Here is a 21,314-nt window from a genome sequence, read left to right on the forward strand (position 1 = left end):
AACTAGTAGAAAAATTAGTTGCGATTTATTTCTAGAAGAGTTTTAATTAAATAATTAACTCTACATAGCTCTTCTTAATATACCGAATTAAAAAAAAAGAAGACAAACTTTATTAAAATTTTCGTTAGAGTTAACTTAGAAATTATTTTCTAAAGAAAAATTTATACTGAATCGTGTAAAGCCGACAATCATATAGTCAGAATTATGATCAAGAGTAACATAGCTTTTATTTCGCTGTGAATAACAATTAAGATTATTAACGGTTTAAGTTCTTTCAACTTCATATATTCGTAAAGCACCTTGAAACTATCAATTAATTTCGAGATTTTTTCGGTAACTCTTATATTGCTTTCCATTTATCAGCGGGCGGTATGGAAAGCTTAGAGGGACTGGTGTCGAGGCCGGAGTCCTTGCCATCCAGTCCTGGTTCCAGAAAAAGTGCCACTAGTCCTGACAGATCCGGTAAGTGCAAAGAAGTACTACCATGGCATGCCTATTTCTGCCGCTAAAAGCAGCATTGCAAACAGCAACTAGGGCATGCTAGGAAAACGTCCTACAAAGTGTCGATGAACCTGAGGCCTAGGTTTTAAGTCTCATGTGCCTATAATAACACCGGCGACCACGACGCTCAGACCGGAACATAGCAAGGGTTGTCATTATGAGATTATTTAAATGTTAAAGTTAGTATGGTAATTTTCAGAGCATGCGAGTGAAGACAGTCGCAGTATCAGAAGCAATACCCCGCCATCTCCGCAACGTCTCACCGCCTTGGCGGACAGACTGTCACCGGAACACTTCAACATTCTGGAACACGTGAGTATATCATACTCATACGTTCTCTACAACATGTTTGATTTATAATATTAGAAAAGAAATAAACGATTTTTATTTTTTATTTACGTACTATATTTGCTTGTATCATATAACCTATCGTTGATAAAATTGTATCTTAGATATACGTAACGCGCATAAGATATTTTACTCGATCTCCTACGTGTATTAGAAAGTCTTCGGATCCCGGGAATTACAATATATCTCACTTTCTAACACAAAGCATATTTGTGCAATTACAAATACTTTTCTGTTACTGAGCGCAGACTAGTATTGTGTAGAGAAATCACAAACTTTTCACACCACTCGCTCCACAATGCCTTATTACAAAGCCTAGTATGAAAAGGTCAAGTGCGTCAATACATCATATAGGCTTAGTAATATTGTACTGGAGTCCTAGGGGCTTACATGATTTGAATAAGGAATGTTGCGCGCGGCGTATTTTAATAAAATCTGTTCATTCTAGTATTGCTATCTCGCTCTAACGCGTCCCTGTCACTCACCAGAACCTGTGAAACGTGAACCATAGAGATTGTAAAAAAATCCCTCCAAAACTTGATTGAATTGCCTCGTGAGGTGTGAAGTGTATTCAACTCAAGGTTACAGCTGCCTTCTTTTAGTGCGCCCCTAAAACCCTCGCTACCCTCAGGATTCTAGACGCTCGGGAGTTACTCTGAAATCCCTCGTTTGCCTGGAATTCATCCCGGTGCCCAAAACGTTAAGACATTGCTTTTCCAACCAATTCCACCAAGAAGTCCACCATCCCATTTTTAAAAGACTCTTTAATACTACCTGACAGACATACGCACCCATTAAAGTATTTGTCTGCGTCTGCGGTTACTGGGGTCATCATCCCAGCATCTCGAAACCCCAACCCCAACGTGCACCGGCTCTCCGAGTACGTCTCTCTCTTTTTTTTAATGGGACCGCGTTACCATTCTTCCGTTTTCTTGCAGGGTCGCGAGACGGGGTCGTACATCGCCAGTGAGCTGGAAGCGTTGGAGAAGGAGCAAAGCGCAATAGACGAGAAGGCGGCCGCACTGGAGAAGCAGTTGCGAAGGGTCATGGACGCGGCCGACAACACCGAGGTACTATACCACATCCTCTTCCCAAGGTTGTGGTACGAGGCGACTAAGGGAATATAACAGAGAAAGGGTAGCAGCTTACTCTGTGCTACTACTAGCAAACCCTCCCGTTGGGAGAGGCTTTTAGTCCAGCAGTGGACTGTTATAGGGTATCAATCGAGTTTCCGTCATCTTAGTCCGAGTTTCTGGAGTCTGATAAAACTCAGACCAAAAATATACCTGTATGGCTAGCACGCATGCCACGAGAGAGTTATGTCTACCTATTTATCTATACGTTCTCCATAGGTAAAATATGAGTAACGGGTAGCGATAATTATTATTTATGCACTACCACAGATTAAAATTAACATGAAAAAAGATGGGACGTGCACATGGACAACTCTCAACATGGACCTCTTTAGAGATATCTAAAAATGTTTCTTCCAGAAACCCTCGAATTTGAGAAGATCGAACGGGTTGCGAAAATGCTGTCGGTACTAATAGTAGATAATTATCTCGAGCATGCTAGCCCTACGGTATGCATGGTATTTTTATGCAGATGTTAAAGCGTGCACAGGTAACAATAGTTTTGGCGACCTGCATAGCGAAACCTGTGGTCGCGGAGGGAATTTTGGAATATTATAATCTCTGAATTATAAATTTTTCTGGTCTGGTGGGTAGCTTCCACGTGGCAGGCTGCATTAAATTATTCTGGACCCTTACGGAGAAGTTCCTCTGGAAAATGTATAACACTTTCCAGAGGAACAAAAGCTTATTTTGCTATACTTAATTAATAATTGTTTGTTAAAACTAAATAATTATTCATTGGATAGTCAACATCCCCTGTGGATTTTCCGGTGTCGGAGAGAAACGTTCGTAGAGAAAACATTGCCGAAGATATGTTTGGTGTTTCTTCTGCTTTTCACGAAATTTTCAAAATATGTCATGGAATTCCGCAAATTAACGCCTGATTCTATTCAATATAGAAAAGAAAGGTTTTTAAATACTATAATTATTAGAACAATTTTCAGATAAAATGGCGTAAAATATTCCTCGCATGTGTCCAAATCCCACACAATCCGGTACCAAATTCCTTTAATTGCATTATTAGTTATCTTATTTCATTGGCTTTTTGACTTTTAGTATAAATCTTCATTTTATGTTGTATACCATATTATCTTAAAACTGTTGTAATAAAAGAGTATTATCATCGCCATCACAAACTAGTGTTTTAAACAAAAAGTAAATAAAGATTAAATAAATAAATATATGTACTACGACAATACACACATCGCCATCTAGCCCCAAAGTAAGCGTAGTTGCGTTATGACAGATGAATATTTTTATGAATAATATATATAAATAATATATACTTATAATATACAAATAAACACCGAGACACTGAAACACATTCATTTTCATCACACAGACATTTTCCAACGAAAGTGGGTTCAGGGGCATAGAACCACCGCGCTGCTTTGATGCCAGTCGGTGCGCATGGATAATAAACTACTACTCCTAGTTTTTTTCATATGTTAGTTGATACACGGTTATATCCCCCGAAAAGGGATGTCCCTAATGATAAATAAAAGTGACCACCTGCCAAAGCGCGGCAATGGCATAAGATAAGTTTTTTTTTAAATATATAGACTAGCACTTGACCGCAATCACACCCGAAACTATGTGATGATGCGGCCTGCGGATGGAGCGCGCTTGTCTAGGAGATTCCTATTCACTCTTGATTTGAAGGAACCCAGATTGTAGGGAAGATGCGAATTGATAGAACGAGGAAGCAAAACGCTTTGCACGAGTCCAAGAGACATCAACTACGCTCTACGCTCTCCAAACTTTGCGACGGTGTTGCAAACGTTGGAGTCTACTGACTATTGCCTTGTCCCCGATGAGTTTCCTAGCTCAGCGATTCACCGAATCCAAAGCATCAAGCTGGTACTTAGCAGAGCTATCCCATCAGTGGCGTGCATTGCATATATGCAAATAAGCAGTACATACCCTACCCTCAGGGTCTTAAAGAACCTTCAGATAGGACCATTAAAGTTTTGTAATTAAAAAAACACTAAGTAATAAATAAATAAATAAATAAATATACTACGACAATACACACATCGCCACCTAGCCCCAAAGTAAACGTAGCTTGTGTTATGGGTACTAAGATGACTGATGAATATTTTTATGAATTATATATACATAAATACTTAGAAAATACATATAAACACCCAGACACTGAAAAACACTTAATGCTCATCACACAAACATTTTCCAGTTGTGGGAATCGAACCCACGACCTTGGACTCAGAAAGCAGGGTCGCTGCCCATTGCGCCAGTCGGCCGTCAAGTAATGCCTAAACTAGCGCCATCTAGTAATGAGCGGCCAAACTTCTACGTCAATTGTCGCTAGATAGGCGACAGCGCAACCAGCGCGCGCGAGGCGTATAGCGTACAAAATAAAATCATCTACTTCTATTTTAATTTTTAACCGTAAATGCTAAACATTTACCTTTTAAAACACGTGAAAATACCTATATTATTATTTAAATCTCATGTTATCGATTGCAGGGTAAATCAATTATTATGAATCACTCGACATATGACGCCCTCTACTGTTGCATAGAAATATCAAATAAAATAAGCACGCCCAAAGAAAGAATCGTTCTGCTAGATGTGTGCGTGCAAGTTAGTATTGTGTGTCGTGTAATGTTATAATCGTGCGCTTGTACTTACAAGATTAGCATCGGTCTTGTGTGAACAGTTTCATTCATAAATTCTTTAAGTATGGGTGTCTATATGCACTGCTTACGGAAGTGAATAATCAATTACGTGTTTGATTTTTTTATGAAAAGTATTCCAGTAATTATTGGAAGGTGAGAAAGTTAACAATAAATATTGTTTCTATTTATTGTTGACATATCAAAATAGAATAGCGTTCGTACCCATACTTACAAAAAAATTAAAGACATATTTTGACTAATTTCGATTGCAATATTATCATTAGCATATTCAATCGCCATAAATCGCCATTATTGTTTACCTTCGAACAATGCTCTATGGCGTTGGTGATAAATAAACGGTTCAAGTGCATAAATTCAGCAACTTATAAAAGTTTGAGTAGTGATAGTTTAATGTGTTAACGTTATTTTATAGTTTATTCATTCATTTTATAATGAAAGCATATTCGTGCGGTCTTTGTTTGGGTTCAGTGTGCCTGGAAAAAGTACCTAAAATTAGAAATCATTCGCAAAGGAAGGTGTGTACCAATGTTACAAATGTCCACAAAAAAAGGTGATAAAGTAACACGTATGTTTAATAATAAATATTACGAAAACTATTCTTGACTAAGCGGCTTTGTACACACCAATCGATTAATTTGCTTTCCTTTTGTTTTATTGTCCAATATACGTAGTGTGGAATGATAAAGGATATTGTGATATTAATAATTTTCATCAAGACGCTAAAAACATATGTTGGAAAAAATATTATCATCATCAGTGTGCTTAGAAAATGCTGCCGAATGGTGTGTCATAATTTTGTGACGTAAATCAGGGTATGTACTTTTATTCAATTAGCAGTAGATAGACGATAGTATTAAATCAATCAAAAATATAACTTTCGTACAGTAATAGGATTATAAACCTTATAAAAATTATTATAAAAATTATAAATGTTTGTGCTGAACACCTTGTGCATACCCTGGGTCCAAGGGCTATGCACGCCACTGTATCCCATAAATGGCTGTAGTACTCCATGCACGACGGAACTTGAGGCTCTGTACAGGGTTACGAGCTGTTTTGGCGTGAAGTACCGCTTGACCTTTTCGAGGATGCCAAGTTTTTTCCAGCAGTTTTAGCCCTGGATTCGATTAATTGTCCAAAGTTGAGGTTGGAGTTATTATTTGTATAAAATTTTCACACGTGCGTCAATACACGAAGAAGTCCTTCTCCTGCTCGCAAATATCGATACCGGAAATAAGCACCTATCCCTTTTACGTAGTTATGTTTTTCACGCCATTGGTTGCTCGGGAGAGGTCGCTAAGTAGCGATAAGGCCGCCAAATTTTATTTGCTGTGTTTTTATTGCGTTTCTTTTCCTTATTTTTGTAGTCAACAATATAAATATAGTTATTCATTCATTTATTTCTAACCTATCCGAATTTACGATCAAGACATTTTAAATCCAGGACACACACAGGAGGAATAAACTATTTTACCACCGCGGAAGTTGTTTGTATTTGTGGAATTTTTTTGCAGGAGGAAGACCGCCTCATGTCTCAGTGGTTTAATCTCGTCAACAAGAAAAACGCCCTACTGAGAAGACAAATGCAACTGAACATTCTGTAAGTAACTTTACATGAATATATGTGTTTTTATTTTTAGTTTACCCTATTAAACCTAAGTATAAGATATTATTAGTAGCACGAAACAACGAGAATAAACTTTTTGGAGTACTTTATTTATCGCTTTTGAGGTTATAGACGCTCACTTAGAATAAAGTGCGCCTACTCAGTATTTTTTTCGTCCGCTTTGCTAATTGATTCTGCCTGGTTAAGTATTGCAGTATGCCATTAGAGATTGTTATAATGTATGTGTGCATCATGGTACAGTACAATAAAAAAGATTCTTACTTTATTTCAAGAAAGCATTTCTTGAAATAAAGAAAATTTTAACAGAATTATTCTTATGTAAGGATTAGGTTATTTACGGTGCTTGTGTTTGTATTTGGGCTTAAGACTGACATTATAAATATCAATTTTGATAGTTAAATATTCGTGTATTTTTTAAATGTTTAATATATATATATTCATATAGAAGCGTGTTAAGTACGTCTTAGAAATCTTAAAAATAAACTCCTATTGTTCAGGGAACAAGAAGAAGATCTGAGTAGGAGATGTGAGCTTTTGGATAGAGAGTTGCGACTCTCTCTTGGCGTGGAGGAATGGAGGAAGACTCCCGGACAGAAGAGAAGAGAAAGACTGTTGCTGCAGGTAAATTGGACGTTCTCGGGGGACCGATGAAACTCCAAATATCTAAATTAAACTGATGCTGTTATTGGTATCTTTTTCATGATGCTTTCTGCAGAGATAACTTTACTTTACAATTTAGTTTACTTTAGGGATTTGTGTTGTGGTCTGGTCTGGTCTGGAGGCCTTGGCCGTGGCTGGTTACCAACCCTTTTTTTTTTTTTGGCGTAGTTGGTTTAAAGGCTTTATTGCTAGCTCCGACCCTTGGGCAAGACGGAGGTTCCCCCTCTAAAGGGGGTATACCCAAACTAAAAACCACCACGGCATGTCTTGTTGGCTTTGTTAGACGCCCGGGGAACCCGTTGTATACCTCCCGGACGAGCTGGTTACCACCCTACAGACAAAGACGTGCCGCTAAGTGTTCCGGTGAATGTCGCATAGAAATCGATTAGGTGTATGACTGCCACTGTACATATTATAATATATTATAAAATTAAGCTTAATTTGCTAAACTCCGCGAAAATCAGGAAATATATTATGGACTTCCGCAAAGTAGCGCGTATATATATATATATATACGCACTACTTTGCGGAACATACATAATGTATAGAACTACGCATATATATATATATATGCGTAGTTCTATACATTATGCAGCAAAACATGTATCGGGTCACGGTATGTTAAATGTATGGTTTATAATCCTCATGAATTGTCCCTTAGGAACTGCTTGCAGCGGTCAACGAGAGAGATCGGCTGGTGCAGGAAATGGACGAGCAGGAAAAAGCGTATGTATATTACATTACATAAGCATTTTGAGCCATATTTTTCCTCCCCCTTCCAATCCCCCACTGTTCTGCTAGGCCTCTGCTCTTGAGGGAGAAATGACTTAGACCTTTGACTCAGTACGGGATAGTCCGCGTTAAATTCAGACTGCAATAAGCGAAAGAGTGCCTATTTGTTTGGTACCTATGTTTGGTTCAAACACTGCATTTGATAATAATATAAAATTTCCGTCATTCCATTATTTCATAGTATGTATTAATATACATATTTCTTTCTGCAGGATAGCGGAAGACGACGAAATCCAACGCAACCTATCAAACGTTGAGATTCAAAGGAAAAACAACTGTATTCTACAGTGAATAAGGACTACTTATCAACGCTTAGTTAAACATATAGCTTAAATTAGTCTAACAAGACATCGATTTTACATACTCGCGATTCGATTAACTATATATACGAATAGTATTATAGTACTGATACAATTTTGGTGTAACATTAGCAATGTATAGGGTGAAATTTTGAGTTGGGTCAGTTTAGAAATCGTAATAGCCAGACCGTTCCGAGACGCCTGGTAGATAGGGTTTAACAGACTTACTATTTTGCATAGAAAATATGCACAAGAGAATGCTTTAAAGGAAATAAAAACGTATAATCAGAAAAAAATCTTTATTTAAAGAGGAAGATCTATTTTACGCTAACCAACGGTCTGATTGCAATGCATGATTCCAATCAAAAAGTACAAACGTAATGTATTATTCAATCAAAAAAGCATTTCCAAAGATGTCTGAAACTCTCCCCTGGCTCATCTCAAAATATCACCCTGCAAATGTCCATTAGGCATTAAAGTGTAGTTACTTGTTAAAATTTGCCATTTCTTCAGACATTCATTTATTTCAAGCAACTACTTCATTTATGTTTATCGTACTGATTTCTACCGATGGACGTCGAATGCTGGACTGGGGCTTTCAAGGGATTTCCACACTCCAGCCTTCCGTGATAAGTGTCCAGCGTCTCCCTACGACTCGTTAGATGTCGCTTGTCCACCTAGTGGGAAGACTACCAACGCATTTGCCAGTGCCAGTCCAACACCTTCGACCCCAACGTCCAACGGTTCTCCGATCTTTTTACCTACCCTGCGTCTAGCTTTGCAACTCGCTGATATATAGCTATGTACCTTAACCCTGGATCTTCTGGAATTCTCCTCATTTTTGATTTGATCACTTCGAGATACTACGCCGTAGCTCTCTTCGCGATTAAGAGAACTTATTTATTTATTATTTATATACCATAAATTGTGATTGTGAACATAAGATACATGAAGTGTACAAATGAAAGCTTATCTCTATAAGAGATCTCTTCCAGCTACCCCAGGATGTTAGTAAGATGATTCAATTGTGGTATAGGTCAAATAAAGGTACAATATACTTCATAATAACTACTAAGTATATTTAATATATCTGAATAACTTAGCTTTCTTCTGAGGCCCATAGTTAGGAGTAACACTTAAATCATATCAGAAGTGAGATCATATCAGAAGAGAAAAACTAACCGTAATATTACAATGGTTTGCGAAGGTGAAATGATAATGTATGAGGATAAAGAACGTTGGGGTCAAAAGGTGTTGGAGTGCCGACCATGCACCGATAAACACTGAGTTGGTAATGTAAATGGTGGACAGACTGTACCCAACTAGGAATAGGAAGTCAATGGATGCAGACGCGAAAATTTGGAGAGTGGGATTCCCTACTAAAGACCCATGCCCAGCCGTGGACATGTCTTCTGCTGAGATTGCGATGACATTGGCAAATCTCTGAACGGAAACTTTAACAGTTTTTCTCTTATAACACTATTTTACACTCTCCGAATTACTAATGAATTATTATTGGAGTAGTAGAATTTTGACATGTGTAAAAATTTGATTCAGGACGTTTTGAATTGTGTATACTATATTTTCAAAGTTTGACTGCGATAAATTTATTTTACTTTTATTATTTAAATATTTAATTAATTATAATACGTCGGCACTACTGTTGTATGTCGAATGAAATACTCATAATATTTGTTTCCTATAATAATATAAATTAATTAATTAAATAAATAAGTATCGAGTAAGAATCAACAATTCTAGACCTTTTGCAGATGCAAATATATATCACTTACTATCTTAATGTACTATTTATTTTAAAAACTAAAGTAATTTTTTTTTTAAATTTTCAAATGCGATTGTTATAAAGGTGTATCCACAGTAGAACGTATATCGTCAATTATATTTACACGCGATTGAATTAGTCAGTATGTGCGTCGAACGTTCGTGTGCTTGCTTGTTTGTGTGTATGTGTAACGATTTCTCTCGAAGGAAGTATGCTAGACGCAAATTTTTACACCACCGCAAATTGGACGCCTTGGTTTGACGTTCGCTTTACATATGAAAAAAAGTACTGAACGTGTTGTGATTATGTCTAAAATAGGATCGTTTTCGAAATATAAATGTTACTGGCCAAGTTCGCAAGGTGTATGAAGTCAAAACTGCCCGGTCGAGTTTAATCGCATAGGATCGTGACAAAGTGTATCATATCTATGTATGATCTATATACATTATGTCAGACAAAGGTCATAACACACAACACTTATAAATCGTTACCTTTTCCTTGTTTGAGCTTTACGCTTATTTAAAAGGGGTTGCTTTATATTAGTCGTATTTTATGATGGCACACGGTTCTGACTTGGCTAGTAACATAAACACCTTCGCACATCATATTGACTCAATAACGACTCTGCTTAGTTTAAGTAATGAAGTGTTAGCTTTATGTCATAAAACATAAAGACAACTAGACTAAGCCTTAGATGGTAATTTTCGGGACAAATGTCCGTAAATAGGTAACGCCTTATCGATGGAGCTTCCTAGGCATACATAAACCGTTCACCAAAAGTTATCACCTAAGAGTTGGTGAAACGTTTTTTTGCCTCAATCATGAAGCATTTGATAACCATTTGATTTGATTTTTTTTTTTAACTTCGGAGCTATGTTCGTTTTAAACAATTAAATGTCACTTGATTTAACGGTAAAGATGAAAAAGACTGTACTACCATATTTGCTCGCTCGCAATCGAAGAGTCGTTTTCATACATAAAACTATTTATCGTCAAAGTAAAATGGGCCTTATCTTACTAGTTTTAGAGTCGCAAATTCAATCCTGATTTTAATTTAACAAACGTTCTGACAAAAGCTTGAGCTGAAGAAATGTTGGCAAATTTAAGCTTTAACACAATCATGTTAAGGTCTATTTTACTGCGATTGTCAAGTATTTCGATACTCTCATTATTACTCGATTGCGAGCGGGCAAATCTTGTACTTAGGATGCATGAGAGTTCTATATAAAGTCCCCAAAGGCTCGTAAAGTCAACAAATCTTCACTAATAAGTCAAATCCAAGTCAAATATTTCTTTATTCAAATAGGCACATAGATGGCACTTTTGATGCGTACATTACATGTAAAATATGACAGGAGTGAGTTGATGGCGATCAATAAATTCGTCAACTTAAAACTAAAGCTACGAAGGTTCCATAACCAGCGTGGGTCGGTAGCAACATGACCATGATGGTGACGAGATGAGAAAAAAAAAACTTTATGTCACGTGAAATAAAGCTTAAATTCGAATACTATAATTTAAGTCGAGTCCGTGTTGAGATAATATGGTTGGCGAACACCATAATCCGTTTTAAACAAAACAATGAAGTTGACACTAATATTTGTATTACCATGTTGATTTCTAATTCTCTTGTGTTACAGTCGTTTTCCATTGTGATATCATTTGTGTGACGGTAAAAAATTTGGTTACGACCTTTATATTACTATGATAAAAAGCATTCAATGTTATTTGCCTATCAATAGAGTTAATATATTTTGCGATATTTTTTAATTTACAACATAATTTCGTTTTCAATATATTTTTATTTAAATTCCAGTCGATGGATTTTGGATGAAATACTAGTATTCTCTGTGACCGAAGTCACACTAAAAATACTTGACTATACATGCGATAGGTACTGTATCGCGTGTTTATAGTGTGATACTAAAATATCTGTTCAAAGAGGACAGGAACTCGCTTTGTATTATTGAAATTTTGTAAAGCACCAAAGAACTAATCCTAAACAATTCATACTCCCTAAGAATGAACGCACATTTCATATTGTCGGATCCGATCCGATGGTCTTTCGATCGAAATCCGGTCGGATTACTTTTCTCGGTTTATTTAGGGGCAACATTTTGACGACCGCCATGAAAAGTAGAGACTTTAGGGAAGGCATCTGACTATACTATAGTTACAATTAGTTTTGGAGGGTATGCCCATTTGAAATGGTGCTTAACTGCTTTCTTTCCGGGCCACTCATTTAAGCAGAGCCTTAATAAACCATTTATTAAAGTAAACTTTACGTCTCGCTTATTTCTTACGTTTTGTCTTAATGAATATGGGGAAGTATTTTTTGTGTTCCTTAAATCTTATTTCTCATGTTATTTACAGACATCACCATTTTGGACTTTAATATGCCCTTTTTTTACTTTGTCGTCATCAAAATATGTTGACTAAATAACCAATCGGATCCGATAGAAAATGTGCAGCTGCCTTTATCCAATATCAATTGTAATGTAAAGTACAATGCCATAGATAATTTAATTTTTTTTTTTAATGTACAAATTAACAATTGATTTATTTTTTTACGTAGATTCGCTTGTTTTGAATGAAATGTAAATATTAGTCATTTTTTATTAGTTTCTAATTGAGTTTATGACATAATATTTATTTATGGCTATGTTAGAATAATATTCTTGCCTAAAACGGCGGGCGTAGATCTTGGTGTTATAACGGCCGTATTAAAACTAAACTAAAAAAAACTTTACTGCATATGTTTATACTATTAAATGATAAAAACAATATTAACCTACAGTTTCTTACTTGACCAGTCTTTTAGAAACTGGAGGATTAACTACAGAAAATGAACGATTAACTCAAGGATGTAGATGTGACAAATTCCCAAGAGTCAATTGTTCGGACAGCAAAAACGATAATTGTGACATTGTCGTTGTGAAGCGTGGATAAAGAAGCTTTTACTACCTAAATAATAATAATTTACACACAAACTCAAAAGTTTAGTTTTCGTATGCTGTTACAAACACTTTGTATTTTTTTTATAGTGATCAGCGAATAGTTTGAGGCTATTTTGTAAATGATTTTTATTATTAAATACGTTAGTTCTTGACGTAAAATAAAAACTAGACAAAACACATTACCCAAAAAAAAGGTAAGAGGCATTAAAATTACTTTTGATAAAAATTAAAAGTTTTCATAATATAGAGAAACATTTGATTCTTAAATGTTTGTGATTTAATATTGTACTCGTTATTGTTTTACGCCAACCATTAGTCGATTATGATAAAAATACCTAATATTTTTGAATGTAATAATTCCAATGAACTAACTCCTCTTTTTTATTGTGTAGGGAAGGATTAATACTAAATTAACTATTTTTGCTTAAAAAATATAAAAAAATAATAAACGTTTTCAAAAAGTATTAAAGTAGCTAAAACATATTCCAAAATAAAAATGCTTCCAAAAAAATGTTTATTAAAAAAATATAAAATAATTTATTTTTAGCACGTGTACTGTAAAATAATTAATTTATTTTATCTGTGAGTTTAGCCAGTCTATATTTTACTGTTTAAAATTATTAAGCTATCTGATCGTAATAGCTTTATTACACTCTGCTTAGCTGAGCTATGAAATTGTAAAAGCCTCATAAAAATCGGTTTAGTGTTATTGATATATTGTTGAAAGTAAAAACGGGAGGTGCTAAATCGTAACATTATGTGTACGTATTTATTGTGCAATTTTTTTTTTTTGTTTTATCTATTAATTAATTAGTTTATATTTTATCAGACAGAGATTTAGTTCGTAAAATTTGATTGTCGATGGAATTAAGAATATGAAAGAGAAATATTTTACCGTTTGCATTGGTAGGTACACTTTTTACCAAATTTATTTGGCTGGACTTAAATTCATATACATTGCCGCTTGGAAAAGAAAATGACCACTATTTTTAATACTGATTGACTGCGTGGCGCCATTGTTAAATTTTTATCAGTGTCTTCAAATCATTATATTGTATATGTTTGTGATGATACTTATATTATCTTCGTTATCTTTTAAGACAAAATCTTCAGTGAGCGCTCTTGACTAAAATTATTCTCTACAATGAAAAGCAATGGGTCGGCACGATTGCCGCATTGCGTAAATTTGTAAGTGTTGAAATAAAAATACGTTTCGGACGTAATTTAGCTTAGTTTCTTTTTGATTTCAACGACAATAAATTTTTACAACATGATGCTAAGTCTTACGGCGTTATTAATAAACGTGGCATAACGGTGCAATAGTTGTGCAGCGTTTTTAAATCTGAGACATTTGAAAGTTGCTGAGTGCCAAGTGTGAGATTTTCTACGTAAGTTTACTTATCTCACGTGAGAGATTTATATGGAATGCATGGAGCGCCACCTAGTTATTTATTTATTTATTAAGTAACAAAGATTAAAATTAGCATGAAACAAACGGACGTGCAAAAGGACAACTTATCTCTAAAGACATCTCTTCCAGAAGCCCTCGAATGTGAGAAAAATTGAAAGGATATATGCTGAATAGGAACTTAAAGAAAAAAAATATATATATACATGCAATGGTATGAATGAATACACTTTTAAAGTGTTTTTGTACACCAAACATAAATTTACAAAAAAAAAATTAAAACACCAACACAACACAGCGTATACATCGGCGGCCTTATCGCTATATAGCGATCTCTTCCAGGCAACCAATCGTGTAGAAAATCCAAGAACGGAAAGAGGTAGTTGGTGCATATATTTTAACATAAAAGTATAAATTAATAAATATATACACAAAATATATTGTATAAAGTATTACTGGGACAAAAAGTGATTTTTAACACGTCTTCTAAAACTGTTAACGAATTTTGCCTCTCTGATAGTAATATATGTTACTCAGAAAATAAGAAATACTAATACTATAAGTTATAATATCGGGAAACTATACTATCACTAAATTACACTGTTTCGATATCATATGAACCGTAGTTAACTTGCGCGCGATCGAATAAGTGAACGTAGGTAGGAAATCTCATGCTTGGCACACTGTCAGTTAAACGCTGGGTTAAACTATTCCGACGTTACGCAACGCTTATTAAATCTTGCATGCTCGATGTAACGTCTAGTGTTGCTGTTTTATACAAAGCTTGTTCGTCGAACTTGTATCTATATAGACTCTCGGGTTTATAATTGTATATAGAAAAATAGGCTTTAGTTATATAATATCACTATTATACAATATTTAACACGTAATTTTACTAAAAGAAAATTGATGATGTGATGAACAGATAGTGAAAAGATGTGTGAAACAGATATATGACAAATTAAAATTGCATCCGGTACACCGGGGTGTACGAAACGATGTGGTTTGTCTAAGTCATATAAAGAGGAATTTTGAAATTATATAAATTTAAAATACTAATTAAAGCTTTTGGGACTGGCTGGATTTGAAATCGCAAAAAAAAAACAATGTGATTTATTTTGTTTACAGTGTTTAAACCGAAACCGCAGTGTTTCCTTTTAGATAACGCTATAACTGAGCATCCATTCCAGACCTAGAGTACAAAAAAATCGGAATTTATAAATTCCTAAATTGCTTATGAGACCACAGCTCCCACCACTGCGGAGGTCGTCAAAGTGATTGCTTAAAAGTTCAATATAAAGAGCAAAACTAAAATCCTATGCGAAATGAGGCTTTTGCCCAGCTGTGGTATAATCAGTCTGACATTAGTTAGGTTTGACTTAATACTAGGAGTTGGGGCATGATTTTAGTACGGCATGCAATTTTAATTTGGAATATATCTAAATAAATCAGCTTAGTAGATATATGGTACAAATGCAAAAAAATAAAGCTTTCAAATTATTTGCCATAGTTTTTTAAGCAAGGCCGTTGTGATAAGGTATAGAATAGAGACAAACTGATACAAAGATCATGGGATATAATGTCATCAAATGCACGGCTAATCACGTGTTTCTTCCTTTTTTTTTTTTTTTTCATCAAAAAGCTGTGGAATTTTATATTTTAAAATTTCACCTTCTCATTTAATTTATATTTTATTTGTCATATATTGGATGAGTTACAGTTGTGTATTGGACTATTAAACTTCCATATGCTTGAACAGGTCTGAGTGAAGTATTATCCCAAGTGGTACTTGGTATAAATATTATTGCATATCATGGACTACCACAAAGTTACTCCTGTTTCTTTCTAAAAGTTGTGAGACGATTTGCGTGCAAGGCACAATGCCAAAGATTTATTTACATTCTGTATCTCGTCTTTTTGGCCTCGCTTTAAGCCAATAGTGCATATCACTTAACACGTAAAAGGTTAATTTTATAAATTTAAAATGCTGTCGGTTCCGAAAATTTTTATATGCATTTTAAATTTATAAAATTGATAATTCCTCCAAGCGTAGGTAAAAACACTAATAAAAATTAAAAAATTACGTAAAAGGTTTTTTTTTTAAATATCAGCTTAGTTTATCTTTGTAAGTTGTATGATATTATAATACTGTAGACAAAGAGCTGGTGAACGCAAATGTATGTATTTTTAAACGTAGCAAATGTTATCGGTGAAATAGATATTTATTAATTTTGATATTAGCAGCTGAGATTGTTTTGGAACAATAGATTAAGGATTAGGATAATTTAATCTATTCCATGTCGAGTCGATTTATCTTTTTAATTTTTTTAAATTGGGACTGGATTTTCCCTATCGTCTAGCTGGTCTGCTTTTAGCAAAAGTTGGACGTAGTCACGAGTGAATACCACTTAAAAATCATTATATTAAGTACATTTGATACTACATACATCCATTTTTACGGAAACGGCACGTAACGCTATTTATTAGTTGTATGTTACTATGACCAGTATTACTTCACATATAAATTGGCAATTTCAAATCGTCAACCAGCTCTTTGACTATTTCGTTAAATAACTTGATTACACGTAAGACGAACTGTTCCATTATTGTATGAATAATTGTATTACAAAATATGTACTTTGATAAGATTCGGGGATCCCAGTTTAGCTGTTAGGAGTTCAGTTGTTTTTTTTAGTTTGTGCCTACCTTTTGACTTTTACAGACAATTTTACTTTTAATCACTATATGGTGTCATAATTTATGTAGATTTTACCCATCATAAAGTTTGATAGCAAAATATTTAATTTTCCAGAAAAAAAAAACATTTTATTGTTTATTCTTGGTGGGTTTGCGCTCTATACTAAAGATGGCTTGGGCCCAATGATGGGACTTGACGAGTAAAAGTAAAATTATCACTACTACAATTAATTCAAGTTAGCCGAACCGCTGTAGACTGCAATGATTTAGCATGTCGTTTTCTAGATATAAATTAGATGACGGAATTCCGTGAGTCGAATGCGATGTCTGCCGAACTTGTAATTATCATTGGTTTCGAGTTAGCTCACTCACTCGGATGGCGTATCTTAGCTAATAGCATCAGGCAAATTGTTCATCAAGTTGTCGCTATTCTATGAAAATCTTTATCGCTTGATTATGGTTTCAGCGATTCAATACTCTGTGAATCATTTCATTTATTTTGAAAAGTAGTTCGATACAGCGATTTGTTCTCGGCGAGCACAGAAAAACACAAAAAAAGTTCTATCACCTTCGTCGAAGTACATCGTGCCATCTTTCTAGCGACCGTGACGCCGTGGGATTTAAAAAAATAAATAAAAGGGACCTCCCGTCCCGGATTCAATTCAAATTTGTTATTTCCAATTCCAGAGTTTTCCCTGGTCTGATGGGAGGCTTTGAACGTGGCTAGTTACCACACTTTCGACAAAGTCGTGCCGCCAAGTGATTCAGTGTTCCGGTACGAAGCACCGTAGATATTGGTTAGGGTGTAGTTTTAATGTAACTGCCTTACTCCTAACAGGTTACTGAAAACGCGTGGTAGTGCTCGTTTATATTTTGGGGATTGGCAGAGTATTGGACGCCGTGCGCCAGCTTTCTGTTATTTGTAGATACACCTCACGGTAGGCGGCAGTGAATCGCAACGATTGTAATTTGTGAACACCCTGTATCCTATTATAATATGTTCATTGTAACTCTAATCATCTATTATGAATAATGAAATAAAGTGACATTTGGGAAACTGGCTTGTTTTAATTGAATACCTGTTGGTACCTACTGGTTTAATACTAAGGGCGCGTGCACCAGTGAGTAGCGGAGCGGAGATAAATAATTATCCTACAAATACCCCGGGTAAACCGACTGACCGGGGAATCGATAACTGTTATCGATATCGCAATTGTTGCCTGTCTTCTGTTCCTGGGCCTTTTCCGCACTTGGTTGGTCTGGGACCGTCCGTTGTACGTATGGCCACAATTGTTGCCTGTATCGATAAAAGGAATAAATTTGAGATCTTCTACGTAGTCATTGCGTAGTCGCAATCGCAATTGCAATCGCATTCGATTACAGTTAACGATTACGATATCGATATCGTAATATCGTACAATCAATATCGTATCGTAATCGATGACTATTATCGATATCGAAGTCACAATCGCAATCTTAATAGAAATTGCAATCGTAATCGAAATCCTAAATTGATTAATTATCGATAACCATAATCGATAACATAATCGATTTCGTACTCAATATCGATATCCATTTCAGTTATCGATATCAGTATCGATTACGATATCGATAATGATATATTTTTCAGTTATCGATTACGATATCGATTACAAGTTCAATTACAATATCAAATATTATCGATTACGATATCAATGTTGATACAGCTATCGATTAAAATAACGATATCGATTTCAGTTATCGATTGAAATAATTTCAGTTACCTATTATATAATAGAAAAATAAATTAAGATTGTGATTGCGAATACCAAAATTGATTTCAGTTATCGATTACGACATCGATCATAATTGCGATCAAATCGTAATCGATATCAGTCAATCGATTCATTTCAAAATTCAAATTTAAAATTTCTTAATTCATGTAGGCCTATCACGGGCACTTATGAAGTGTTTATAAATTCAAAAATTCAAAATTCATTTACATATTTCAATTAGTCCTAATATAAGCTTAGCTAACTTTTGAAACGTCAAGTCTGTCTGTGTGTGAAGAAGCTGGCAAGAAACTCAGCAAAGCCGGCAAGTAACTCAGATCGATTATGGTTAACAAATATTACTTTTGATATTGTAATCGATAGCTGTAATGAATGTCGTAATCGATTACTGTAATCGACAACTCTACTCGATTTCGTTATCGTTATCCATATCGATTTTGATATCTATTACGATCGATTATTAAAATCGATATCATTATCCATATTTTAGTCACAATCGCAATCTTAATCAAAATTTCAGTCGCAATCGGAATCCCAATCGAGATCGCAATTTAAATCGATAAATATATCCACATTGATTACAATATTGATTTTGTTATCGATTACAATATCAATTACGATAGTGATTACAATATCGATTAAATATCGATTAAAATTTCGATTATGATAGTGATTACAATATCGATTATGATAGTTATTACAATATCGATTTTTATATCGATTTTGATATCAATTATAATATCGATATTGATATCGATTTTTATATCGATTACAATATCGGTTAAGCGCCGTAAATACTCCGTTATTTGTAATGACTACGTTTTTGCCGCGCTTGCGTTAGATACTCTGGGGCCATGGTGTTCGGACACGAAAAGTTTTATTAACATAGTGTCACAAAAATTGGTCCTTACGTCTGGTGACCCACGAGCTGGCGCTTATTTACGGCTAAGTGTAGCTATTCAAAGGGGCAATGGCATAAGTGAACATTTAGACGGCTTATATTTACTGTAAATTTTTTTCGTTGGTTTATTAATAAAAAACATAAAAATAATTACAATACCGATCTTTTATATCGATTACAATATCGATTTTTATATCGACTACAATATCGATTTTTATATCGATTACAATATCGATTTTGATTACAATATCGATTTTAATATCGATTTTGATTACAATATCGATTTTAATATCGATTACAATATCGCTACCAGGATATCATAAGGCTATTGCGACGTTATGCCACATTTCTTGGTAAGGCCATAAATATCTCGAAACTGCCTCGATTATATCATTTCCGACAATGTTCAATTTATTTTTGTTTTGTATTGTGTTTGTACAAAATGAATATTGTAACCATTGGCAACAATACACCAACTGTCCACCAATCCAAACATTATAATTTTTTATACATTATGTACTTGAATACATCATATACTTGAATACATAATATACTTTTATACATTATATAATTAAGTACATTATATACTTATATACTTTAGTACATTATATATTTAAATACATTACATACTTGAATTTATTATATACTTTATATACTTTACTACATTATATACTTAAAAACATTATATACTTAAGTACATTATATACTTGAAAACATTATAATTTTTTATACATTATGTACTTGAATACATTATATACTTAAGTACAATATATACTTAGGTACATTATTTACTTAAGTACATTATATCCTTAAGTACATTATATACTTAGATACATTACTTTAGTACATAATTATTTTATTTACTTCATATACTTTAAAACATTATATACTTAAGACCATTATATACTTATATACTTTAGTACATTATATATTTAAATACATAATATACTTGAATACATTATATACTTAAATACATTATATAGTTTAGTTCATTGTTTACTTTAGTACATAATTATTTATTAATTTCATATAGTTTAAAACATTATATACTTAAGACCATTATATACTTATATACTTTAGTACATTATATATTAAAATACATTATATACTTAAGAACTTTATTAACTTAAGTACATTATATACTTAAGTTCATTACATACTTCATATACTTGAATACATTATATAATTAAGTACATTATATACTTATATACTTTAGTACATTATATATTTACATACATTTTATACTTAAGTACTTCATTTACTTAAGTACATTATAATTTTTTATACATTATGTACTTGAATTCATCATATACTTGAATACATAATTTACTTTTATACATTATATAATTAAGTACATTATATACTAATATACTTTAGTACATTATATATTTAAATACATTATATACTTAAGTACTTTATATACTTAAGTTCATTATATACTTAGGTACATTATATACTTAAATACATTATATACTTAAATGCATTATATACTTGAATACATTATATACTTAAATACTTTATATACTTTACTACATTATATACTTTAGAACATTGTATACTTATATACTTTACTACATTATATACTTTAGTACATTATATACTGAAATACATTATACACTTAAGTACATTATATACTTAGGTACATTATTTACTTAAGTACATTATATCCTTAAGTACATTATTTACTAAGATACATTATATACTTAAATACATTATATACTTAAGACCATGATATACTTTAGTACATTATATATTAAAATACATTATATACTTGAA

At 33.6% G+C, this 21,314-nt stretch overlaps 1 protein-coding gene across 4 annotated transcripts in view; it reads left to right on the forward strand.

The window, feature by feature from the left end:
• Positions 1-8,958, forward strand: part of LOC120634890 (EH domain-binding protein 1) — a 35,119-nt gene extending 26,161 nt beyond the window's left edge. For all 4 annotated transcript variants that reach the window (XM_039905757.1, XM_039905761.1, XM_039905758.1 and 1 more), the window contains 7 exons: positions 364-462; positions 701-813; positions 1,788-1,919; positions 6,157-6,242; positions 6,767-6,890; positions 7,591-7,655; positions 7,934-8,958. In XM_039905757.1, the coding sequence (XP_039761691.1) occupies positions 364-462; positions 701-813; positions 1,788-1,919; positions 6,157-6,242; positions 6,767-6,890; positions 7,591-7,655; positions 7,934-8,012 (698 nt within the window). In that variant the 3' untranslated portion in view covers positions 8,013-8,958. The remainder of the gene's footprint in view (positions 1-363; positions 463-700; positions 814-1,787; positions 1,920-6,156; positions 6,243-6,766; positions 6,891-7,590; positions 7,656-7,933) is intronic.
• The last annotated feature ends 12,356 nt before the right edge of the window (positions 8,959-21,314 follow it).

The sequence above is a fragment of the Pararge aegeria genome, chromosome 25 (assembly GCF_905163445.1).
Source record: "Pararge aegeria chromosome 25, ilParAegt1.1, whole genome shotgun sequence".
NCBI lineage: Eukaryota > Metazoa > Arthropoda > Insecta > Lepidoptera > Nymphalidae > Pararge > Pararge aegeria.